The sequence below is a fragment of the Grus americana genome, chromosome 1 (genome assembly GCF_028858705.1).
Source record: "Grus americana isolate bGruAme1 chromosome 1, bGruAme1.mat, whole genome shotgun sequence".
Taxonomy (NCBI): Eukaryota; Metazoa; Chordata; class Aves; order Gruiformes; family Gruidae; genus Grus; species Grus americana.
The window spans coordinates 67,418,074-67,443,520 of NC_072852.1; the positions used below are offsets into that span (position 1 = coordinate 67,418,074).

A 25,447-nucleotide genomic window follows, 5' to 3' on the forward strand; every position below is an offset into this window, starting at 1 on the left:
TCACCAATGCTAAAATAATTATTTTTAATGTGTTTATTTGCAAACACGTTTTGTTGGATAAATGTTTTCCTAAATAATAGAATCCCATCAAAGATTTTGATGTAATAAAGCACCACAGCCTGCACCTATGCTCTAAGAAACTTCTTCCTGTCGCCCTTTTCACAAGCATCACATTTCCTCTTGTTCTTGGCCATGTCATGTCCTTCCAGGGAATGAGCCCTGCAAGCCACCAGCCACTCGGGGAAACTTGATCCAATTACTAATGCATATTTCTAATTAACCAATCGTAAAAAAAGTATGTTTTGTAGGTCTTGCAGCAGCAGCATCCATCAGCATCCTTGCGGTTTATCTGTTAATCCAGATGTTTCAGTTGTCGACTCCAGCAAAGTTATCAGGCATCATCAGCAACCCGTGTTTCTCTTAGATACAGATCCTTCAGTTAATTTTGCGAGAACAGAGGTTTCCTTATCTTAGTCAATTGCTTGTTCCTTTTAGTAGGGGTAGGTGACGAGTCTTGGGTCTGAAGATTATGCACAGCAATTATACACTAATAATGTTGTTAGCTCCTAAGGACTGTGTGGTCTCAATTTATATCACACTATCCAGGCAGAAATGTTAAAAAGGGGGGGGGGGCAAGGAAGAGAGAGAGAAAATGAATAGCAGGTAGAAATATCAGCACTCTCTCGCCTCTGCAGATTAACAGAGATGGTGCCGTGGTAAGACTCTACTGATGGCAGCAATGAGGGAAACTGTGGTTAAAATAACTGTGCCCCTTGCCTGAAGGCTCCCGAGCTCCCCCGTACTTCTTCCAGGCTTTGGAAGATACTCTGTCCTAAATGTTAAGCGCTGAAAGTGGGGAGAGACAGACCCTTTATGCGACATTTGGGGGGTTTTCCACAGTATTTCAAATCGCTCCATGAAGCACTCCTTCCGTTGTCCGCCACAAGCCCTGAGGTGACCGCAGGGCGGGCCGGGAGCAGGACTACATCTCCCGTCATGCCCGGCTCCCGGAGGGAGCTGCCGCCATTTCGGCACCGTCCCTCGGAGCTGTTGGGTTGGGGTGGCGCCGCGTTCCCCGCCGCCGCAATGAGTCGCCTCAGCGGCGGTTGGGACGGCGCCGGCGAGGAAGTCCAGCTCCTCCTGGACCTGTGAGTGCCGCCCCGACACCCTCCCCCCGTGCCCGCCGGCCCCCTTTTCTTCAGGGAAGTCCGGTGGGTGCCGGGCGGGCGGGTCAGGCCGTTGCCCTCACGGCGGGGCCGCGGCCTCGGCCTCGAGTAAACGGAGCGCCACCGAAGTAGCCTGCGGGGCCCTCCTGTGGGGGAGCCCGGAGAAGGGATTTGGACAGGGTTTGGCAGGCCTTTGGCAGGGCGTTGGTAGGTGGGTGACAGCGTTTGGTAGTGGTGGCTGGGTAGGTGACAGGGTTTGGCAGAGTTCAGCGGGAGCTACAGGACAGGTGACAGGGTTTGGCAGAGGTGACAGTCTGGGAGAAGATCTGGATGTAGAGGGATGGTTGAGGATCCCTGGCTTCATCTGGCCCCAGTGAATCCACTGAATGGGGTTTTGCTTTGAGTTTTTCATTATTTCAAATTCGTTTGTGTTTAGGAGGGACTTGGAGACAGCATAGGATTAAAATATTTGTTTTGACAGCTAAAATTATTTAGCAAACAATACAGTTAACTCTTAGACTTTTATTCTTCTAAAGCACTGAAGATAAGATTATAGTTGCCCTGGTGTAGCCAATATGTGTTTTATTGTTTCCTATAAAGTACAATAACAGTGAAAACATTTATAATTTAAGTGATTACTGGTTTAAACTGCAGATCAGTAATGTACTCTGAGAATATCAACCAGCTTTTTGAAGAGAATACAATTAATTTTAAAAAGCTTTTCTCACAAGCTAAATTTAAAATTCTGTGGCAAGAGACAGATAGATGTAACTAGAAGATTTGGCATAGCTGACTGATTTCCATGTATGTGCATCGGTTTTGGTGTGTTTTCTGCAAATTTGAACTAAGTAGTCAGTCTGGATTTGCAGTTCAATATTCAAGCATGGCTGCATTAGCCACTTAGTATCTTCAAGAGAAAAAAATTAATCTTAAATTTGTAATAAGTTTTTAGATACGGTATATGGTGACAATCTGCTTCCTTCAGGATGAATTGCCAGAAAAAATTCATTTATCCAGTGGCCAAAATGTAGATGTCGTATGATAAATACATATTTAGCATGTAACTGATGTGTGTGCCCTTGTATGACAAAGGACTGCTTGCCCATTCATATCACTCAATAGGCATCCATTGTAGGAGAGGGAACATGGTAGGTGCACGCATAGCCCCCAGCTCAAAGGCTCAGAAGGTCTATTTGACTCGCCCTAGCCAAAGGTAGGGTGCTGTTTTGCACCAAGGAGGTGCTGGTTTATTTGGGATCTCAGTAAGAAAGGTGTGGGCTCTCAAGGCTAGTTAACTGGTTTATTGCATAAAGAATAGTAATAATAGAAAACGTGATAGCAGCCTCATGTGCCTTCTGATGCTGAGGACCCCGGCTATCGCAGCATGAGACATGTCCCTTCACATTGATCAGCATGCTGCACAGATCCCTGCATGGACCTGTGGTCAGGTTCATGCTTGTGGTCTTTAGAATTTTGATAAGATTTTTTTGGAAGTAAACAACTAGTCTTCATTTCTGCGGTCAAGTAAAGGAATGTTACATGTAGATATGCTGATTAATCTCAAGACTAGACAAAGAATGTGGGTAGTGTAATCTACTTGTACTGAGTCAGAGCCGTGTACAGGCTTCTCTGTTACAGTCAGCCAGCCAAATTCATCCAGCAGTCACTGAGGGTAGGTGAAGGCATTTCGTTTTTACATGTCTGCAGGAGAATGAGTTAAAGGCAGCTGTGATGTGTGCTCAGGTTATGTAATAGTCACTGATGCTAACATACGGGTCTCTGCAGGCAAGGCCTGTGGTTAAACTCTGCCCGGATTTTGCTTGAAATCACTGTCTCCTCATTGCAGTGTCTTCTGCAGTGACCTGCCACAGGTGCCCTCATTACACTGTGCTAACTTTAGTGGGTCTTTAATGTGCTTCCACACTGGAAATGTTACTTCTTTCCTTGTTTAAATCTGTGCTACACTTCAGATTATAGAGCCTCAATGTTTCGACTTCCCTAGAGTTTTTAATTGGTGTGAGTTTAATTTGCTGTGATTTGGTGGCATTCTGGTGCCAAGCAAGGTTCTGTTGCAAAAAAGTTTTCTATAAGGGACTCCAGAGCTGTGGCTATTTGCTAAATCGAATTTGGCTTAACTCTAGGCTACTGCTGCCCCCTGCCCTCAGCCACTTGTTTTGGTGGTATTATTTCTGTGACCTCACAGTTTCAGTCATGGGAATTTTCATTCAGATCACATGCTGAATGGCTCGCTGTGCAACCGTGAATTTCAGAGCTAGCATGAGGAAGGTGTAGAAAAAAGTGGTTGGGGAGACAAGAGGAGCAGAGCTAGTCTTTTCAACCTCTGTTTGGATGTTACATTTGATTAGAGTGGTGTGTGATGACAGCTGGACTGCTAATAGAAATTAATCACAAGAGTTCTGTCTTTCTAGTAACTTTTTTCTTTTTGCAAAGCTAAAACAGTACCCATACTTTTTTTTGTTGTGCATGATTAATCTGTTAAAATTATGTTTAAGACATGCATTATACTACATGCTTATGTTCTCATGATTAACCTTAGATCTTAGACCTAGTAATTTTTCTTTACGTATACTGTAGTGCTTGATACCATAAACAATTTCTACTTTTGATTGGTTACTAATTTTTTTACACTACTTTATTAGTACTGCTACAGCGATTTTCTATATTAATGTAACAATATAATTATTATACCAGTATGACTAATACTTGAAACCAACAATTACACAACTTTTAAACAAATGTGTGTAATTTTAGTGTATTGTTTCTTGTCTTACCCCAATCAGGTGATAGCCATCTGTTTGTGCCAGGCTGCACTTTGAGGGTTAGCATAAGAAAGAAGGTTAGGCTTATTGTTTAACTAGCAGAATTTCCAGCAGAAACTAAAAACTGAAACAAATCTATTCGTCTGTGGAGTAGTCCTTTTAATAAGATCATTATTTCTAAGATTTCCAAACCTAACAGAAAGTGCATTTATTAAGGTGTTTATGCTGCTTGATGGTATCTGTTGCTTGTCTGCCACTTGTTAGCCTTTGCCCCATGTCCCAAAAGAGAAATTAGCAATCCAAAGGTTACATGCAGAGGAACATGATATTGGAAATATTTAGAAACATTCTTTTTTTTTTCTTTTTTTTTCTTTCTCTCAAGTTATGTCTTATATTACTGATCTAAGTTAAGCTATTTGTAGAGTAATTAGTCATAAAGATCTAATTTCTGTTTTATGTATTGGAAATACACACATTTGTCCCGTTGTAACCGAATGGATAATCGTGGTCATTGGAAGGGAACATTCTGAGCAGAACGGTATGGTAGTGGTTGGGTGATTGTGTTTCGTTTGATGTTGCTAACCAGTTTGTGGCTGCTGATTATGTCCATTGTATAGTCCTAACCTGACATGAACGATAGAATAGATAAAGCACGTAGTTGGCAGTGGATGCAAGTAATATCTTATTTTTTGTGAAAATAATGTCCTTTGACTGAACTTTGTTCATTATAATCTAATTATAATACCAAAACACACCTCCATGCTAAAAGCTACCTGCCTTTGAGGTACGACCACCCCTCACTGGGCATGCTCTTTGAATTTCTTTAAGTCTATAGCTTTAAACCAAAGTGAGAAAGCTCTTTACCAATCACAACAAGGTAACAGTGTGATGTAAATGTAATTTTGTAGTGATGTAAGTGTAATTTTGTAACCTAAGGGTATAAATGTGTAAGGGCTTGAAGAGTAGGTGGGCATGTTAAGAGGAGAGATCCGCCTTGCACCCAGTGCTGGACAAACCAATGTTGGCTTTCTGAAGAGCATTTCTGTTTGGAAAGTTTTTATTGCCGTTTCAGCGGTAACAGTTTTTGGGGGCTCGTCTGGGATTAACACTGTCATAAGGCTTTAACCCTATCATAAAGCTTAAGGTTAACGATCATAGGTCTTTTCTGTTTTGTACCTCTTGACACATTTGGAACAAATGAGTATGCCATTTGACACTTTATAGACAACTCTGAACTACAAACAGCTGGTGTAACTACTCTGATAATGTGGAGCAGGGAAAAAGCAGTTTGGCATTGTGCAAGAAGGAATTGTCTTTTATCAGGTCATTACAGGAGTAAAGCACTACTCAGTTTTTTCCTGTCCATGAAATCAGGATTCATGGCTTCTTTCATTAAGTTAGACTGGGACAAAATCTGTCTGCCAGGTGAATGCATGATACTCTTTACTTACCAATCTTAGTTATTGCTGTGTGTAGCCAGATCACATAAACATATGGAGGCCAGCTACAGTAGAGAGAGTTACTGTGCAATTGCAGTACTTGCTCTGAGTTTATTAGTAGTCTGAGTTAATGGAAAAATGTTGATTCTACAAAAGCGAAATGTTTTGTAGGACAGTAATATTTTCTTTCAAAATTTTGGATAGGATTTAAAAAGAAAAGTTGGCCTAGGGAATCTAATTCAGGTAGCTGTGATCAATAGATAATAGAACCTCCAATTCAAGGTTATCATTTATATGGACTCATGTTAAGTTTCTAAGCAAGAGGGGGACAGTGAGGAGTTACCCTTCCTCCCCCATTTCAACTCCCTCCGTTTTAATTTTGCTGTAGTGTAATCCTTTTTAAAGTCTTGGCATTTCCTAGATGACAGAGTGTTACCTTTTCAGTTATCTCTGGATGTTGGTTAGCTTCACTCTAGTTTATGTTCCTAATTTACCTAGGGACTTTGTTTTTTGATAATAAAATCTCCCTTCAGAGAATTGCAACTCCTTCCTTAAGGACCAGCAGTTGTCTCTTAGCATATTAACAATTGGTGATTGCTCTGAAGGTCAGAATGCTCAGGATGCTTAGAAGCTATTCATAAACTCTTCCCAGAGTTGCCTCTGGTGTTTCAGTAAGCCTGGGAGTGTTAATTTAAAGTTGCAGAGGTTGGGACATTAACATTTTATGTATCCTATGATACACTAAAATGTCTTAGGAATCTTAAAAAAAAAAAAAAGATTGCATGATTAGTGTCCCTTTATAGTACTCAATATTGCATAAGTAAATACTCTTCTGTATGTTTGACCTTGAAAACCATTATTTCAAGTGTTCCACCTGGGTACTATTCCACATACATCTGGATAATACTGATCTCTCTGTTTTATTAAGCTTAAGTAAAGTTCTTCATGTTGTCTCCCAAAAAGCCCTCTTCCATCTAGAGTCTCTTAATGACGTATTCTTCCTGAAATGATCCCTTTTTGTTGCATTCACACAGGTAAAATTCTAGGATTTCAAATCTTGTCTTAAAGCATCACCCAGCATTCTGTGATATTAGTAGACCTATTAATATTTATTTCTGCCTAGACTTTCCTTTTCAGGTGAATACTTAAGCCCTGTGTATTTTTGAGATTTGTTTGTAATTTCTCATGTAGCAGTATCTCATGATGGAAACTTGAAGTCAAGTTTCAGTATCTGGCAAAGGAAGCAGATTGCTCAGAACAGGGAAACAATTTTGACCTTGAGTACAGAAGATGTCCAGAGAGCAGGATGTTTATGATGTATAGAAAGTGCAGTGTATGTTGGCATTATTTTTAGTTCAAAATCTCTAGCTGGGTGTATATGATAATCGGGCTGTTTCCTTCATGTTGATAAATCATTCTGATGGATAAGCATGGGGTGGGGAAGGCGGCCTAAAATATTGCTATTAAAAAACCCAATGGCTGTCCTGAGTCAAACCAATGAATGTTTCTGATTGTGATAGGATTTCAACCAGCTGTGTGAGAACCTTCCTTCTCATCCCAGGGCAGCTTAATTTCTTGAAGAACTATTGCTGAGGAGGCTTTTTGAATACTGTGTAAATATCCAAGTGGGTTCACATTCCCCTGTATATTATATTTTCCATGTGTCAAATCTGCTTTGTAGGACCACAGACTTGTTGATCTGTGATATCCTGGACCCCACTAAGACAGAAAAATTTCTGTCTGAGGTGACAATCCTCTGTGATCAGATCTAGTTTTAAGCACAAGGTTAAAAGGGTTGAGCACAGGCTTACAATTCATATTTAAAGAGTACTACAAACTAGACAGTGAACAAAATAGTACATCTGAAAATATCTCCTCAGTGTTTTTAACTGAGGTGAAAGAGAGATGTCCCTTCTCTGGAACTAGCTGTCCCAACTAAATATTTTATTGCCTACCAAGTGGAGGCTTAGCTGGTGAAAAGGCTTTTCTTAGAGCTTGTGAATATACTACCAGCAAACTCATTTCGTGAGCTGGGTTGGTGATTGCAGTGAATGAGGCTGTATTTTTTGCCTGCAGTTGATTGGGGAACATTTCCACAGAGGGATCAGCTGATTGACCCCAAAGGGCAATAACTGAATTGGTGGTAGCATGGAACAGCTGGAACTGATAAGGTTTGAAGGCAGCATAGCTTGATGCAGAAGCCGACATCTTATGACTCGATTGTTCTAGTTCTAATATGTAATACATATTTTTAACCGTACTGTAACTTTCCTTTATTTCAGATGCCTTCAATGTTTGACAAAGAACCTTTCCAGATATACTGCAGATATTAAGTCATTGCCACCCAACATAAAGGATAAACTGATTAAATTAATGAGTAGTCAAGGGCAAATAACTGATTCAAATATCAGTGAGGTAAGAACCCATTCAAAATTGTTCTGTCCGTGATAGTTAATATATAAGGATGAACTAAACTAAAACTGTTTACATGCAACAACAGATAAATTCAGGCTCGCTTACTCTGTCCATGACTCTACAGGGTTTTTTTTCCTTAAACTTCATAATTTTAGTAGTCCTGTATTAGTAGTAATGTGATTATGTTTGGAGTGACAAGTAAATCCAAAATGTTTTCCCTTCAGTGATAATTGACTTCTGTATAATCAGTTGGCATATATTATCCCTTTTCAGTATGGGAAACTAGACTCTATTGCAAACCAGTCTCTGTTCCTGAATGTAGTCTGTTTCAAGAAGTTAGTGCATAATTTAGTAATGAAAAGATGTCAGGAACCTGTTAGATTTCTGTTATGTTCTATTGATATTATGCACATGATCTCAATATAATTTATGTAAATTTTGATTCTTTGAAATACAATGATGCTAGGGCTAGAAATTGATAGTTCAAATTCTCTCATCTCTTTTGCTCACTGATGTGTGTCATTGTTTCAAAATGAAACCAGTTAATGACTTTTCTTTAACTGTAAATTCAAGGGCACATCTATTTTGGTATCTATCTACTGTTATCTTGTTTAGCCTTAAAAGGAGGCATGAGAATTGAGGTTAACCTTAAAGGGAGGCCTGAGAATTGAGGAAAGCTAAAGGTTAGCCTTGGTGAAACAGAAAATGAATGACTCACTGCTCATTCCTACTTTGACCTGTAACTCAGAGGAGGCAAATAGTATCAGTTTCTCAGAGTCAGAATAGGGAAGCCAAGACTAGAGGCAGAATCGAAAGTACTGTGGAAAACTTATGAACAAAAAATTTTGTCTTTAGTATGCACCAGTTTTTGATTGTACAAAATAAGTCTTTGAGCAAAAATCAGAATCTTATTAATTTATCTTATTTTGGAAAATTTGAGTTGACAAAATTTGGTTTAGGCTATCTTTTTAGTAAGTAATCCTTTGGAAGCATCCGAAGAGATGTATGTAAATAAAAACCATACGATTGTGTGTGTATAAATGCACAAAACCTTTTAGGATACATTTAGTCTGGAAATAAAATAGGGAGTTTGTTGCAATCTTTTCCTCTGTCTTTTTGTAAAATCTTATCTGTCTTTGTCATTCAGCAGTTGATCAGTGCCTTCTCTTGGAGCCTGTTTTCCATCTGACACTGGGATATTCTGTTCTGGTTCTTATGTTTTTCCTTTCTCCGTTCCTGCAGTTTCCTGCAATTCTGTCCTTAGCTGTCATCACTTTTCTTGGGCACATCATACCTTAGCTTTCTTTGCTAACAGTTTCCAGGTTTTTCTCGCGTGCATTTTTTTAAAAAAATGCTAGCCAGCTTTTGAATTCTGAATTCACACTATTTCTCCATACCATTTCACTCTTCAGTTTTCCTCTTCTTTCATCTTCCAGGTATGGCCTGTGTTGGTTAGCTCTTGTTACTATTTCTTGCTCATACCGTATATAACCAAAGTATTCTAAATGTGACACATTTGCAACGTCTCAATTAGTCTTACATATGGATAAGGAATTTTTTTTTCTTTGCTATTGCTTCCATCCTGCCCTTTTCTTTCATAGTCTCTACAGTATCGTGGCTAAATCTATTCTTTTGGAATTTTCCAGGCAGGCTGTGTTCTCTCATTTGCTTTTATACTTTGGTGTTGTTTAAGCATTTTGCTTAAAATTAAATTTCTTCCAGTTGAAATTCTGTTAACCTGCACTTATGTATAAACTTCTATTTCATCTCTTACCTCCCTGTTCTTGCCCAGATTTCTGTTATCAGGCTGCTTTTTTTTTTTTTTCCGGCTCTGCTTTTTGCTCGGAGCAGCCTTACATGACACATGTGCTAAACTCCTTATACCAACTCACTCTTGCCATAAAGATCTATAACGCCATTCTGCACATATCCAGAGGCTATAAGTCTGTACTTTAATCTCCTGTACTCTGCATCCAAACAATACTTACTCTGTCTAAAATTCCATCTTCTTCGAGACAGATTAGATTTTAGTATATGCATTCGGTGAATATGCATCTGTGAATAACAATAGAAAGCAAACCTCGAAGTAATACCCGAGTATGTGAAGAATCACAGGCTAGGGAAGCTTAATACCCCAGCTACTTTAAATAGGCAGTATTCTGATAGTATGGTTGCTTCTCGTTTAGACTTGCTTGCATCTAATGGCTCCTTTTCTCATAAGATTTCTCATGTGGCTTCAAAATCAGCAGTTCGCTTACTTCTGTTGTCCCCTAGGCAATTTGGAATTGTGAAAGGCGACCAACAGTCAGGGAAAGAATCTTGAATAAATGTTGGTGGTCACCTTGGCTTTAAGCATGTCATCTCTGGGTTTGGCTGGTTTAGTTCCTTAGATATGAATTCAGAAATCTGAGTGAAATAAGAGCTGCATGTTATCTTGTGAAAACTACTCACAAGCATATTGTGGGATATGTTGGTGGGTTGGTGGCATAGAGAGACATATTTGAAGCTTTTAGCTTTTGGAGAGAACAAGCTGTCAAACTGTCTGAGGTCTGCCATTCATTTTGCAGAAACATTGCAATTATAATCTGCTAGAAGGTTTTTGCTTTTTTTCAAAAGGCTTATTTTAGCATCTTACATATTTGCAAAACAGAAAAACAGCATTCCTTGTAATATCTTTATTGTAACTGTTAGAATGGTGAACCTGAGAAAGGAATAGGCCTTTAAGAAGTCTGTCAGCTATGCTGTTATCTTTATTTGTGCATGAAAATTTACCATATGCTTCTATCCTTGAGAGTTAAGAGAGAAAGTAATAAAAGGTAATGTGAAAACCTGATCAAACACTTGCCTATTGATCTGAAGGACAGCTTAGCAAAGGTATAGATTGTTTGCACAAGAGGGGGCTATAAACAGTATTTATTAAAAAGTAGTGAGAATCTTTGAAACTTAAATTAGAGGTAAGATATATGGCTATTGTTACTAAAATCTGATGCCTTCCATTACGTTGGGTCTGAATTTCATAAATGTCCTCTTGGGGAAGATTTCACAAAAACTCCAACGTATAGTCTTGTGGGAATGATAGAGCCTATTTAATGAGGATTTGGTACCTCCTCATGGTATAATAATGAGATTGCTTGTTTATAAGAAAAAGAGTGTGTGTGTGTACATGAGAAAAATACTCTGGGGCAAAATATCTTTCAAATATTACCCTTATCTGTTCAGGAGATTTAAGTTTTGATCACAGTCAGTATTTTTTTACACTTCAGATTTCTGCTTTTAAAGTCGTTTCAGGAAGTTTGAGGGTATTATCCTTGGTAAACATGTGCTGGCAGAAGCACTAGTGTTAGCAACTGTACCATCAAAATAGTACTTACACTGTTCAAATAGTAATGTTAGTGTGCTCCTATTCTAGGTGTAATCACAGAAACTGAACGTTCATGCTGTAGATGAACCGTTGTGGCAAATACACCATATTTTCTTTAGAGTTTTTAGTTCCCAGGATTGGTAACCCCATCCTCTAGTAAATATTTTTTAAAAGTTCTATGTGATGTCTAACTTTTACAAGTGTTTTAGATAAAAATATGCATGTTCTATGACGTAGCAGAGTTTGACTGAAATGGTAGGTTTTCGTTCCAGGTATTGCACCCTACTGTAGAGTCTCTAGACCTCCGAGACTGTGATATTTCAGATAATGCATTATTGCAGCTTTATAACTGCAAGCAACTGAAAAAAATCAACTTAAATTCTTGCAAAGAAAACAGATTGGGAATCACTTCAGAAGGTATGTTATCTGTGCACAGATAACTGGGATCTTATTTCTGTTTTATTTTTCTTGTTAGTTTGGAGTAAATTGCAAAAAATATCTAGCGTAAATATTGCTTAAAAAAATCCCCAATGCCACACCAATACTAATTAAAAGTCACTTCAGTGGTGTAAATTATAGGCCTAGAGCACTGATTATCTTATGAAAGAGAGCTATCAGGTTACTCTTATGCTAGGTTTCTGGTAAAACTATGCTACATTTGATGGTGTTTTCCACTTCATCTTAATTATTCCATCCTGAAAACTTGTTCCAGAGCCTTACCAGTACCACTGGGGTTGAAGTTTCAGGCTTGTGATTTCCTAAATTACTTTTTTCCCCCATTTTAATTAAATGTATTTGTTTATTTAATAAGCTTATAGCATCTTCTCTGACTTAAGACTTGACGTGCTTTAGGACCTTAGGATTTCAGGTGTTACAACTTGAAATTGGAGGTTAAAAGTATCAGGAGCCATTAGCTTAAAAGAATTAAGCTTGCTGAATTTTATTCCCCACAAGTTTTATTTTGTCTTTTGATTACACTTACTCCTTTGCTCCATCATTAACTCATCCTTATTGAAAATTGAGGCAAAATATTAATTTAGTATTAAGTTAATGTATATCATACTTTAGATAGTCTTGGTTTGTATTTTCTTACCACTGCGTAGATACATTTATCTTTTTACTTAAGCAATTGGTTAAACTTTTAAAAAATTACTTTATCTATTTTCAGTGTCACCTCATTGTTGTATGCTCTTCAACCCCTGAGATATAGTTTGTGATGGTCTTACATCCATGCCTTCATCTGTGCACTGATTTCTGGTACTAGTTCTTACAGTACCAGCTAAGCCTAGAGCTCTTTACACTTTTCGTCTATTTGGATAGAGTTTCCTGATTACTTTGCAATTAAAACTGGGAAGTCTGGTTCTTTATTGAAAAGTCCCTAGTCAATCCAACTTCAGTAACTTTCCAATTTATAAACTGAGCCCTTTTTAAACTGAGAATCAGTTATGAAGCCTTTAATTTAAGCTGGAACAGTTCTTTATCACTCAGTTACAGGAAAAAAAAGACCCTAAACTACCCCATTTTAAAGTAGTGTTACCTTTTACTAATTCAGTAACGTGGGGGTTTTTTTGTTGGTTTGTTTGGGTGTTCAGTTTTTTCTTTGTTTGTAAAGAAACCTGCTGGCTACCACATCCAGAAATATGAGCCCTGTCATTACTAGGAAACATTTGCTTTCTAGTTTGCATGTGAAACGTTCAGTGTCCTTTAATGCAATATCCAGTAGTACTTCTCTGTCAAATTCAACTACCACTGCTGTCTCTTCTGTCATTCTTTGCAAAGTGATTCTGACGCAAGCAAGTACTATTTTATGTGTGTTTCTTTGAAGTTCTTACATAATAACATATCTTAATGTCATTCAGCTTTTTATTTCTGTCTATCCAGAAGTGATGTAATTTTCTGTACCACTGTAATCCTCATGTTTCCATCATCCTTGAAATAAATCCCTTTCATTAATTGTATCTGTAGTTCATGTACTTTTATTGACTGCCTCCTTACACTTCTGTGCAAAATTTTTTGTTATTACTATCAGGGCTCAGAGGGCACCAACAGACCCTAATGGCCATGACTGGTCTCACCTGTCATGCCCACCTACACCAGCTGCCCATGGACCTTCAGTCCTGGCCTGAGCTGTGTCGTAGGTGTACCTGGTTCCTGTCCTGCTGCTGAACTATTGTTTTGATTTCTTGAAATCAAATGGACATTACTTCTTACCTTGCTTTTTGCCTGATACTCACTGCACCGTCAGTGGGACCTAGCACTATCATCAGTCTGCTCTCCAGCCATTAGCTTTTTTTCATGTACTTACTGAGGTGATACCTCATGTATACAATATCCCACAGATATCCCTCTGCAGTATGGAGGGGAATTCAGCATTTAGAAATTTTTATCTTTGTTGTCATTTTCTTTTTCTTATCCTTGCATTAAAAGAAACCAGCCACAAAATTATTTCCTTGTACAGAGTCTTACTGGCATGGCATGAGGTGAAAGTTGATCAGTCAGTGACCAGGGGACAGCACATTGGATTCAGCATGGTGGTTATGTTAAAAAATGAATTATTTTTTAAATTAGTCTGTTTCTTTGACAGGTGTCATAGCACTGGCCTTATCCTGTCCTTACTTGCGTGAAGCATCTTTTAAAAGGTGCTGCGATATAACTGACAGTGGAGTTCTTGCACTTGCGCTCAACTGCCAATTTCTACAAATAGTGAACTTGGGCAGCTGTTCAGGCATCATGGATGCATCTCTGCAGGCACTAGGAGAAAACTGCAAATTTCTTCACAGTGTGGACTTTTCGTCTACTCAGGTAACTATGGTGGCAATTGGCTAATTGACTTTTTTTGTTTATTTTTTAAGATTGTCATGATAAAATTGAAAGGGGATCTTTTTAGCTATACTCTTGACAGGATTTAGGACCACAGTTCACTTCCAATTTCCTCCTTTTCAATGAAAAGGAAAGATATATTTTGCATCTTGGTAACCAGAAAAACACACATTTTGGTATTACAGCATGTATTGTGTCCCAAAGATAAACTTTTATTAGAAGCTACCTAATATTGGAGATTTTTTTCAGTACCTTTATTTAGTCATTTTTTTCAGGTTGTGAAGTAATCAAAAATATTTCATTTAAAGAAAGTAGAATCTTGAACAGATTATTGTCTGCTTTCAGTTAGGACAAACTGACCTGAATAATAATAATATAAGATGTCAAACAATATAAGCCCCTAGTAGAAGTAAACACTCCATAATTAGTTCTAGTTCAAGAGTGACTGTGCTTTCTGAATGGCTTGTCGGAGTTATCTTATGGAGTCAACATGGAAAGAATGACATATAAAGTGTCAGAAAGGGCAGGTAAGAGGATTTAACAACCATATTTAGCATGAGAAGGGGGAAATCAGCTGCAACAGCAATACTGTAACATACTTCATAATTACAGTAAGATAATGAAGTGAGGGAAAGGATTTTTTTGCAGTAAGTATAGCGTTCAGTTGACTGTGAGTGATTATGTTGAACGTGAGTCAAGCACAGAGCATTTGTAATGAAGTGTCAGATCTGGAAAACATGTAGCAGGTTCTTATTTTAGATGCTTTTCTTCTTTCAGTTTTTCCAGAAGTAGGGCATCAAAAGTAATGTTAATATTTTCTTTGGTAATTTTTATTATTATCATTTAACTCTCATTTCTTCAAACTTATTTCACTACTTTTTTGTTCCCTTGCCCCTCTCTTCCTTTATAGGAATAACTAAGTTTCCTTGTATAGGTCCTAAATGAGATGGAAGCTTCTTGACTAACTAAACATTTCCACACTTCTTTTATTCCTTTCTGATAATCATATGGTGATAATACACTAGAGTTCTGAATTTCATTTGTCTAAAAATAATGGAAACATATACTGAATATAAATGAAATAAATTTAAGATGAAGCAGAGAAACTATGAATGGCTCATCCCTGTAAAGACTGCAAGGCCTAACCATATTCTTGTGTTCAAGTGCCAGAATGCATAGGAAAATTATCAAGTGGAACTGGCAAAGCTGTGCGAAAAAGTAAAACAGTGAGAATGTTGGAAATAAATGAACAGGAAAAGAAGGGCACAGGTCACTTGCAGGAGCAAGGAAGCAGGCGTGGGCTAGACTACAGATGGGCCAAATGCCTCAAGGTGATACAGCCATTTTAAAAATAGGCTCATCTGGTGACTGCAGAAATGAAGTATAATAAATAGAAGGTATAGAAGTGGTGCAAAATAACAGGAATGGGGGGCTGGTGGTGAGGCAAGGGAAGGATTGAACTGAGAAGGAGCGGTAGTTCTGTGTCCCCTGTATGCACACAGAGAGTGTGAGCGGAAGCTTGGCTTGAAGAACTCTGCTACAGTGGCCCAGTGTAATAAAAAAGAAATTTATCTATGTTTACGTATCACTATGCTTATGTTACCATTCTGAGGAGGTAGGTTTTATACATAAACCCTGTACTTACTGCTCTACTTCTAGTGTGCTCTAAAGCACAGCAGTGTTAACAGGTAGAAACACAGTCTCAAGAGTCCAAATCCCTGCACTATTTAAACAGTACGTTTCCTCTTTAATGTTTATTGACTCAGCGTATGGCAAATAATTGTGGGAACAATCTCGCCTGAAAGGGCTGTGCAGACTTGCAGCAGGTTTCTATGTAGGGTGTGGGACAGTTTAGTTCTCTGCAAAATGTGTTGGTAAAAGCAGGAGCGTTGCGGGTTAGCCGTTGTATCTGTCCAGATACTTTTCATGTAGAACAGAGCTGGGTTGCTAACGTACTTAACTGCTGGTACTGAGCCATGTAAGCCTCTGCTAGAGATGCACACAGTTAGGTAACAACTGGTCTGTACCAAGAAGCTGATGTATTTGTGGCTTGGTACTAACTGCAGGTGGTTTATGCCCAGTATAAGAGTGTATCCCTTGATGAGGATGGGCAGTTGTGGCATTACAGACAATGCACATAGATATTCAATAGAGTAGGAAACAATACTGCGATACTCTTGTCCCAAATCCGGGTTCTTCACCCGGCAAAGAGTCAATCACACACAAAGTCAAGATATTTGTTTTTATTTCTAGCCTGCAGAGTAGGGTGCCAGGCATCTAATACCAGCCAGCACTCTGAATACATCAAACATTCCTTTTTTTATAGTAGTAAAATGGAGCCGATTGGTGTTCTTAAACATCCTTAGCCACCTTTCACCCGCCCTCATCATACATATGCATTTTACTTTGTTTCAAACATCCCCAAATTAGCATGCTCATTATTCACAAAGGGGTGTACATTTTAGTATTATAATCAATACAGATTAGCTGTGGATATGCTATTTCTTGATACTATTCCAAGGCTAGGTATATTTTATATATACTTACAATAGGGAAAGAATACTTTGAAGGGTCCTTTTGTTCTAAATCCTTGGTCCATTGAGAGATCCTATCTTTGTTACTATAGTTTCAGAACATACTGTCAAAGATACTTGAAGTGGCATATACTTTGCACAGTCTTAACCCTTATTTTTCCTACATCAATACTGTAGTAATAGTATAGTAGTGGTTACTGTGAGCTTGTACAGGAAAGTGAGGGGACTTTGGTGTAATGCAAAGCTGGTTTCATGCTCTCATCCTGTCATAACCATGTACTCACAAGCACCAAGACAGTAGCATTCAGATGGTCTCTCCAGTGTTCAGGCACCAACCAGGCAGTCTGGTCTGGGTTTATTTTGATGGCATGGAGGATAAGGGACAGAGGCTGTCAAGTCTTCATCACTTTACTTGGGTTAGTCTTAGATTGGTGACCATGCACTGGTTTTTGGATGTGCCATTTTATACCCTTTAGGAACTGACAGTGATTACTCTCTCCATTCTGTCCCACCTATGGGCGTATTAGAATCTATTCATTTACTGCCCTTTGTCTCCCGGTCTGCTTGTCTTGAGGAGCTAAATGTGCTGTCATCTCGATGACCTGCTAAGCTAGGTACTGACAATACCTGCCATTCTTAGAGACCTTCATGTTCCTCCATGGATCCGTCTGGATTCTAGCTGTCAAATTTAGCTGAGCCTTACTGTGTATAGTTGATGACTGCTATTCCTGCCATCTAATGTAAGCTTTATGAAAAAACCTGTGTGACGGATCTGATATCCAATCCAGCTTTTGAAGTGGGGAGGAAGCTTAACGAATTTGGGAAGAAAGTGAGTAATTTGGCCTTTCTTGCGTTCCTAAGGAAAGGAATGTCTTTTGTCTCTCTCCTCTCTCTTGCAGGTAATCATTGCTGCGTGGCTGGCTGTAGCCAATCACTTTGATAAACCTTTTAGTGCGAGTGTATGACGACTGCTGTAAGACTGCTTGTTTGAGGGATTTTTGTCTTACATAACTGATTTACTTATCCTGAAGCAAAACAGCAGATAAGACTGCTACAATTACTTCCCCCCCCCCCCCCCCCCCAACCCAAGAAACACCCTTCAGGAACATCTCCAGCAATCCTGAAAACAGGAGAAAAATTGGTCTGGGGAGAGCAGAAGTGCTTTAAACCTTATAAATTAAAGTGCCATCCTCTGACCAGAATAGTGTACCCGCTGTTAAATGAGACAAGGAAGCTACAGAAATAGCAGTTACACGGTTGGAAACATCCCGGTAGAAAGCCAGGCTGGATCACATGGAAGTAAAATGCAAGAGCATTTAATAGACTGCAAAAACCATACTTGGATAATTTTCTCTACAAGCTTAGTTGAGAAGACAATACTGTAATGTTAGGTGTATTCAGTGACTGCAGGGTGGGAATAAATTAATTTCCTCCTCCCCCCCCGCCCCCAGATAGCTGTGTTTGCAAAAATTGAGCTTTAGTCCATTGTGTTAATAACATGGTTTTTTATCTAGGTAACAGATGATGGCGTTGTAGCACTCGTAAGTGGAACATGTTCAAAGACTTTAAAGGTAACTTACTTAATCTAATAACAAAGAAATGAACAAAAGCAAATACCTGCATTTTTTAATTATCAGTATTACTTCTAAGGGATGGTTTTTATTGACTGACTTTTGCCTTTGTTTGTGTACACACTTGCCCTGCTTTTGGTTATGAATGGAATATTTTCTGTGCCTCTGTAGCAGTGCCCCAGACCAGCTCTTTTTGAGAACCTCAGTCTTCGCAAAATGAGTTTTCTTCTGTTGAATGTAGTATGCTTATTTTAACTCATGTTGTTTTAGAGAGCTGTATATTAAATGCAAATGAATGCTTAACATTTTCCCTTGATTTCTTTGGAGTTATTTCTTGATTCTGTTGAACACTGAGGCAGAATTTGTAATGTGGATACTTTCATGGATTTAAGAAATCACTTAGCACCTCCGCATAGGTAAATCTAACTCATGAAAGCAGCTGTAAAACTGAAGTTGTATTTACATAAAGATTCTCTAGGCATTGAGACAGTGATAAAATGATGGAGAAGAGGCATCCCATACCTCTTACCATAAATGATCTACTTTTCTATATAGTACATTTCTTATCTGGCTGTGTGCTTTTGCTTTCATAAAGGCTGGTTCTGAGTCCAAGCTAATCCTCTAGAAACTAAGATGGGGAAACAAGTCATACTTTTGCCAGTTTATAGTGTTTAATAAAACAAAAAAAAACAACAAACAAACCCTAAACAAAATACCAAATCTGGGTCAACTGACAGTATTAATAACCTGGAAAAAAATAGAACTGTTATTGGTTTATTTGGAGGGTGAACAGTTAGGTTTGGTTTTGCTTTTTTTCCAGCTGATTTTTGTCTTTTTTGGACAATCTTCCTAGTCTTGGTAAGTCTTGTGGTACAAGATGAAATTATTATTTTTCAGATCATAGCAATGAGAGATCTTTTTTTATATACTATAATTGACTTGACAATATTGTTGTCTTTTAGCTGATTACACCTTTAGCTGTAGCAAAACATTGATTCCAGATTTTCTAAACCCTGAGACTATGCAAATAGTCTTCATAAGACACCGCTTGTATCCAACCTACAAATGTAAAGCAGTGTGTATCACTGTCATTTGGAGTAGGTCACTCTCAAAAGTCTTCACTACATATGCCTTAAAACACAAATATTTTAATAAGTTTTCAGAAGTTTATTGTAATAAGTTTTGGGTTTGCTATTGAGTAGAGCGGGGTTCTGTAAAGTTCCTAGAGGGTTTTGAACTATTTTCCAGCAATGTTTGTGTAATTACTCTCTCAGTATTATCTTCCCTCTTCTGTATTATTACTGTCCACAGTTTGTAGAGAATTATGTTCTTGTATGTAAGCCCTTTTTCTTCAAACCATTTATTTTTAACAAAAATTTCCAGCTTGCAGAATGTGGCCTTTGTTGTTTCCTGGTCACATTGCTGTAGTTACTATTTCTTTGAAAGTGCACAGGCTTTCTTTTGTGTGTGCTGCACATGGATGCCTGTGGAAGCTGTGTTAGATCAGGAAGAACAAGTTAGGTAGCTTACGTGAACACTTATAGATGAAGCAGGTCTTAAGAATGTAATGTTGAGGTGGTGGGCTTTGATTTCAGAACAACTAATGGGAAATTTCAGTCATGCCAGACTGAATAGTGGTACAGATTTTGCTTGTTTGTTTTCCTGTGCTCAGTACTTGTTTCCATTTTCTTGAAACCCATGTATTTAAGTGCTTTTGCATTTGTTTTTTGGGTGGGGGAGGTTTGGGGGGAGGGGCGGTCTGTGCAGTTTTAATAAGGCAAAATTTGTTGGTTTTGTGTGCAATGACAATTAAAAAAAAAAGTTGTGTTCTATTAGTATAAACAGCTGGAACGGTTTAGGTCTCTTGGTTTACAAGCAGTAAGAAAAATAAATTCTTCTTGAGTGTAACTCATTTCCTTGTCTGTGTCACAATCCTTGTACTTCTGTTTCCTATCACCAAAGTGCAAATTTATAGCCAGTGATTTTAATGTCAGGTACACGGTGGAAAAAATAGGGTCGTAAAATTCTCAAACTATAACTAGCAGGCAGATTTATAAATCTTTTTATTTCAGTCAGAGGTATTCAGATTCCACATTTCACTTATTAAAATAAACTAAAAATTATACATATATCAGCTTTTGTATATTTTGTGTATCTGAATACAGTTCTTGTTTTCTGTGTCATCATTCTGTACAAAGTTGCATTTATTACAAAAGATTGCTTTCATTTCTGTGCTCTTTCAAGGTCCATGGAGTTTATCATTGGGAAAGACAGTCTTTCACAATAAAACAATGTGTTGTTTTGTTGGGATTTTTTTATTTTTTACCCCAGGATCCACAAAGTATATTTTCCCAAGTCCTATTTTCATTAGATTTGATAGTCTTTTTTCTGCATTTCTTCTTGTATGCTATATTTATTGATATGTAAGGCAGTTTGGGGGAGAAGGGGGTAAGTTGGTAATAATATGTTAATTTATTCTGAATTTATTATTTCCCTAGCACATACAACAGGTACTAGTTATACAACTGCAGAGAAATGGAGAGCAGGTTTTAGTCTACTCTTAGGAGAAGTTCTTAGACTTCTTTTAGGAACTATGTAGATTGATAGATATCAGGAACTTCAGCAGACACTCATAAATCTTGTTTTGGGAAACCCCAGAATTCAGTTTGGGTTCTGTTCTCCTGAACAACAAAATGCTAGGAGAATAAATGTGTGTCATAAGAAAACTGATGGGACTCAAACACCATAGAATCTCATTGAAGAGTTTTCTCAGTTGTCTTGAATGATGTGTTTGGGGAAAGCTCAGGTTTGTGTTTGTAGTTTTGACTCTTCACAGAAAGGCTGTCTTGTTTTTCCTGAGGGTATTTTCTTGGTGTGTACAGGACCATATGTGGGACCAATGCACAGAGGAGGAGTAGTAGGTCATGATTTCTTCTGGGTGGGGATCTCTGAAAATGTTTGGACAAAGGAAAGCTCTGTCCCCAAAACTATGGGTGCTCTGACAGGCTTTTGTTACTGCTATTTTCATAACAGGAGATCCACATGGAACGCTGTGTGAATCTGACCGATGTTGCTGTGGAAGCGGTCCTTACTTGTTGTCCGAAGATACACATTTTTCTGTTCCATGGATGCCCATTGGTGACAGGTAGGTCAAATCATGCAGGGAGTAAGAAGAGTAATTGCTTCCTGATAGTATCTTGTTGCTCTCTGGAAAAGCACACTATACTTTGTAAATAATCCCAAACAAATAATAACTTACTAGATAGAATAATAATCATGCACTGAGATTTTAAAAGCAAGGTGAGAGTTTTGCTTTGAAATATGGCAACCTGCAGAGAGGGGTTTTTTTGTTGTTTTGGAGTTTGGTTTTTTTTCTTTCCTTTCTCCCCACCCACCCCCCCCTGCTGGTGAAGACCCAAAATTGATGATAAGACTTCAGAAAAATGTTAGCATCTCAAATCCCTACTCTGTTCCAAAAGTATGGAACAGCATTCATTCAAGAAACAGTAGAAAGGACTAGGACTGGTCAGCCCGGGAAAAAACAAAACAAAACAAAAAACAAACTTGAGAGGTTATGATCTATCTTGGGTTTTTTAAGTTTGGTTGGTTGGCGATGCTTTACAGTTATGTGATTGGAGAAAGAACCAAGTGGGTTTGAATTACTACGGGTATATCTGAAGTGTGATATCATAATAGCAAGATAAGCATAAATGCAGATATGTAATTGAATTATTTTGCTGTTTACCTACTTTCTAAACACCACCTATATATATTCTGAATGAATAACAAGAAATTCCTTGGTTCTTTTGCAGATCGTTCCCGAGATGTTTTAGAACAGCTAGTCATATCAAACAAAATCAAGCAAGTAACATGGACTGTTTACTGATTATTTATTGTGTACGTACGAGTGTAAAGTTTACAGATGGGATAGCTCTTTCTCTTTCTTGGAGAAATAGCTGGTGACTTTGGTACCACCAGATTGTTTCACTCCTTGTTCCCACCAGAGGTCTCCATCACCATTCCAGTCCTTGCCTGTGAGTCTCAGCTTCCCATCGTCTCTACTTGGAGTCCTCTCTTTCTTTGCATCACTGATCATACTTCATTAAGAGGAAAGTTAAACTATAATTAATATTATACTGTCATTGCTCAGCCTCCTTGCAGTATCAGATTTGGTGACTGCTTAGCATCTTTCAGCATTTTGGCTACATATACAAACCCAATTTAAGTATGTCTCTGTTCTGAGTTTGTAGTCTGAGAGGGCAGTTGCAACTAAAAGTACTAAGCCCAAACATAGTATTAACGCTTATGCACAAGTGTCTGTAAAGTTGGCACTTTGACAAAAGTCAACAGACAGAACTAGTGAATGGAAGTGGTGTTAACAGCAGTGCAAATGTATTTTAAGTAGTAACAGTCTTCTTTCACCATGTACTTTTGCTAGGTCTGGAGGAAAAACATAGGTACCTTTCTTCTAATGTTACCGATGCTGCAGGTTTCTGTTTTTATTTACAATCAAATACTTGCTGGATTTTTACACATCCAAAAGTACAGTCTGTGAACAGGTAAACACATAATTACTTTGAAATTATTGTGGTGACTTAACAAATTTCAGAGTAGTAGCTATGACCAATAAAAGATGCTTGTATATGGGCAAATACTTATTTACTCTGGCTTTTGCCTATGTTCCTGCATGAAGATCCTTTTAGGGAACAAAACATTGGTCCTCATAAGCATAGCTGTGAGTGAAATAGGACCAAATTTTATGTCCGAGTACATGAATCTCAGGATGGTAGAGTTCAGCAGAGTATGTGTTCTGCTGTATGTGGTTTATTGTATCTCCAGTGGCCTCCAGAAGCTGAAAGTAACAACCATTTATATATGGTTCAATTGTAGTCATATTAAAGAAAAAAAAATGAGAAATGTAGAATGAGTTTATTACATGATGGAGCAGTGCTCTCATCACAGTTGTAAGTCACGTTCATTTGCTTTCTTGAAACAGCATAACCTTCTATGACTTCTACATTAAACTTTTTTAAATGCTAGCAATTTTAGCATTATACAGGGCAGGTAGCACACTATGTTGATACTCTGCATCTGGAAGTAGCAGAGTTTAGCTAGGGTAGTCTTACATGGATCTGGTGACACTTAGAAACCCATTAGATTAGGGAACCGTAAGGAATATGTTTACTTTACAATTTAACGTTTGTCATAGCCACACTCATTTTAAGTGTTGCAGAAATAAACCAGTCTTCTACTAATCTATTTAAAGTTCAGGTCAAATTGCGTAAAAGATAATGTATGTTGCACCCAGTAATATTAAAGGATATTATGATGTCTGACAATAATCTCCGTTCTTCTGTTAATTACATGGTTTATAGATGAGCAAGTCCATTTAGAAAACTTGTTCAAGTGTAACTGAAGCATAATTTTCAAACTCTAGTGCCTAAATCCCTAACTCTTGTTGCATGCAGTACCATGGCCTAGTCCAGTGATGAATGTGTTCCTATGATAGCTATAGGTATAACTGCACCAGTACAAACCATTCCTGCAAACAGGAGTTGGTTGCTACATTAGCAACTAGCATCTGAAGGCTGTAATTGCAGCAAATCCTTGGACCAGATAGAGGCCTAAGAACCTAATCTACCACATTTTATTCCCTTTTTTTGGCTAAAGCGTAATTTATTGTTTTGCCCTGTGGAATCCCTGGTATCAGTCAGGGCCCATCATTCCTTTGAACTCTTGGACATGAGTCGGCAATAAATTTGGTTTGTACTGTTTTTTCATATTGATCCATCTAGCTGATTAGGCTGCAGCAATGACACGCTCAGTAATTGTGTCAAATTAGTGAAACATAAGGATCAGGCTGCCAGCCCCGGTTTCAGGAAGTATGCCACAAAAAGCATAAGTAGAATTGTAAGCTAACACAAGTGGGAAGGGGCTTCGGGAGGTTTCTAGTCTAACCTCCTGCCCAAAGCAGGGTCAGTTGAGAGCTCAGACCAGCTTAGTCAGGGCTTTATCCAGTCAGGGCTTCAAAAACTGAAGAGCCTTCACAACCTTTAGAGGCAACTTGTTCCACTGCTTGACTGTATTCATGATGGAAAAAAGTTTTCCTTCTATCCTGTTTGACCCTGTTTTGTTCAACTGACACCCTTTCTCATTGGAAGAGCCTGGCTGTCATCCTGACAACCTCCTCACAGGAGGCTGCTCATAGGTCCCTTGAAGCTTTCTCTTCTCCAAGCTGAACAAGCTCAGTCCCCTCAGTCTGTTACTGTAAGACGTGTAACTATAACATAGTGTGGTGATGGTCGCCAGTTACTCTCAAGTGCCACATTCAGAAAGAAAACTATAAATTAAGATAATGTTGAAGCAGCTAACGGTGGAAGACCACCAAAATCTGCAACAGCAAAGGATACATAAAAAATGTCTATCTGTGGGACAGTGCTACTGCTGACCTCGTTGGCAAAGCTGTCCTTTTTCCTCTTGCTAATGTAACCTTGGATTTGTCATGTTGAAGGCAAATGCAGCTTACACTGTGTCCTTAAATGTGCATGTAGATTTACTGTCTTCTCCTATAGCCTCTTCTAAATGTGTAACTTAGTGGTATATCCTCACTTTGTGCTCAAAAATCTGTACAACGCTGCAATGATTTAACACTGTATTTTTAGGTTTGAAAGTTTAATGTGACTTACATTGAACCCTTTACTGTCAAGAGCTTGAGTCTGCTCTCTTATGTGTTTATTACTAGCATAACACTACCGGAATATTTTTTTGGTTCAGATTAAATCACAGTCTTTTTCAACAAATGTTTACAAGCACTGGGTGAAGTGGGAGAAGAAAATGTATGCACTTATCACTTCATATTCTCTATTGTTTGGATATTGTTACTGTTGTAAATTGTTAGGTAAGCACTGCAAAATATTCACATATTGTTCTGAAGATTAAAGTTTAAGTCTTCTGTTTGGACAGTTCTGAAAACTTGTTAAATTATATGTTACGACCATGTACATCTGAATGTGCTCCTAAACGTCCTACAGCATAAACACCATGCTTTTCTGAGTGAGAACCACATACTTTTTCACATCTGTAAGTTTCTACCACATCACCTGGTATTTGGATAGTTGTAGGTGCATTGTGTTCCATTCTGCAGTTATTAGTTCCACCACTGCTTGTTCAACAGTTAACTGCTAAAAGTTGACAGTTCTTTCAAGACTGCTCTGAAAACATTGGTTTCTTCTTCAAATGGCTGAATTTACAGCCTCTTACCTGTGGATCAATTTTTATTTATTTATTTATTTACCTGCAGGGGGTTCTTCCTTGCAGATGTAGCTGAGAGTGATTCTGGAGCTTGTTGTCCAGCAACTTCT

At 38.3% G+C, this 25,447-nt stretch overlaps 1 protein-coding gene across 5 annotated transcripts; it reads left to right on the forward strand.

The window, feature by feature from the left end:
* The first annotated feature begins 1,025 nt into the window (after window positions 1–1,025).
* Window positions 1,026–25,052, forward strand: AMN1 (antagonist of mitotic exit network 1 homolog). Of its 5 annotated transcripts, none has more exons than XM_054828294.1 (7): window positions 1,026–1,148; window positions 7,668–7,800; window positions 11,434–11,578; window positions 13,746–13,963; window positions 18,030–18,086; window positions 21,120–21,231; window positions 21,899–25,052. In XM_054828294.1, exons 1-7 carry the CDS (start codon window positions 1,087–1,089, stop codon window positions 21,970–21,972), a joined length of 801 nt encoding a protein of 266 aa, XP_054684269.1. In that variant the 5' UTR covers window positions 1,026–1,086; the 3' UTR covers window positions 21,973–25,052. The 5 variants fall into 5 exon arrangements, with proteins under 5 accessions (XP_054684269.1, XP_054684277.1, XP_054684307.1 ...); XM_054828302.1 differs by having other exon boundaries at window positions 1,084–1,211; XM_054828332.1 differs by lacking the exon at window positions 1,026–1,148 and adding an exon at window positions 1,241–1,377.
* Window positions 25,053–25,447: the final 395 nt, after the last annotated feature.

Bases quoted from the DNA above. Each gene is read 5' to 3' on its own strand.
- AMN1 (XM_054828294.1), top strand. From the start codon at position 1,087: ATGAGTCGCCTCAGCGGCGGTTGGGACGGCGCCGGCGAGGAAGTCCAG. The intron at 1,149-7,667 runs GTGAGTGCCGCC...CCTTTATTTCAG, and splicing joins GTCCAGCTCCTCCTGGACCT to ATGCCTTCAATGTTTGACAA. The intron at 21,232-21,898 runs GTAGGTCAAATC...GTTCTTTTGCAG, and splicing joins TGGATGCCCATTGGTGACAG to ATCGTTCCCGAGATGTTTTA.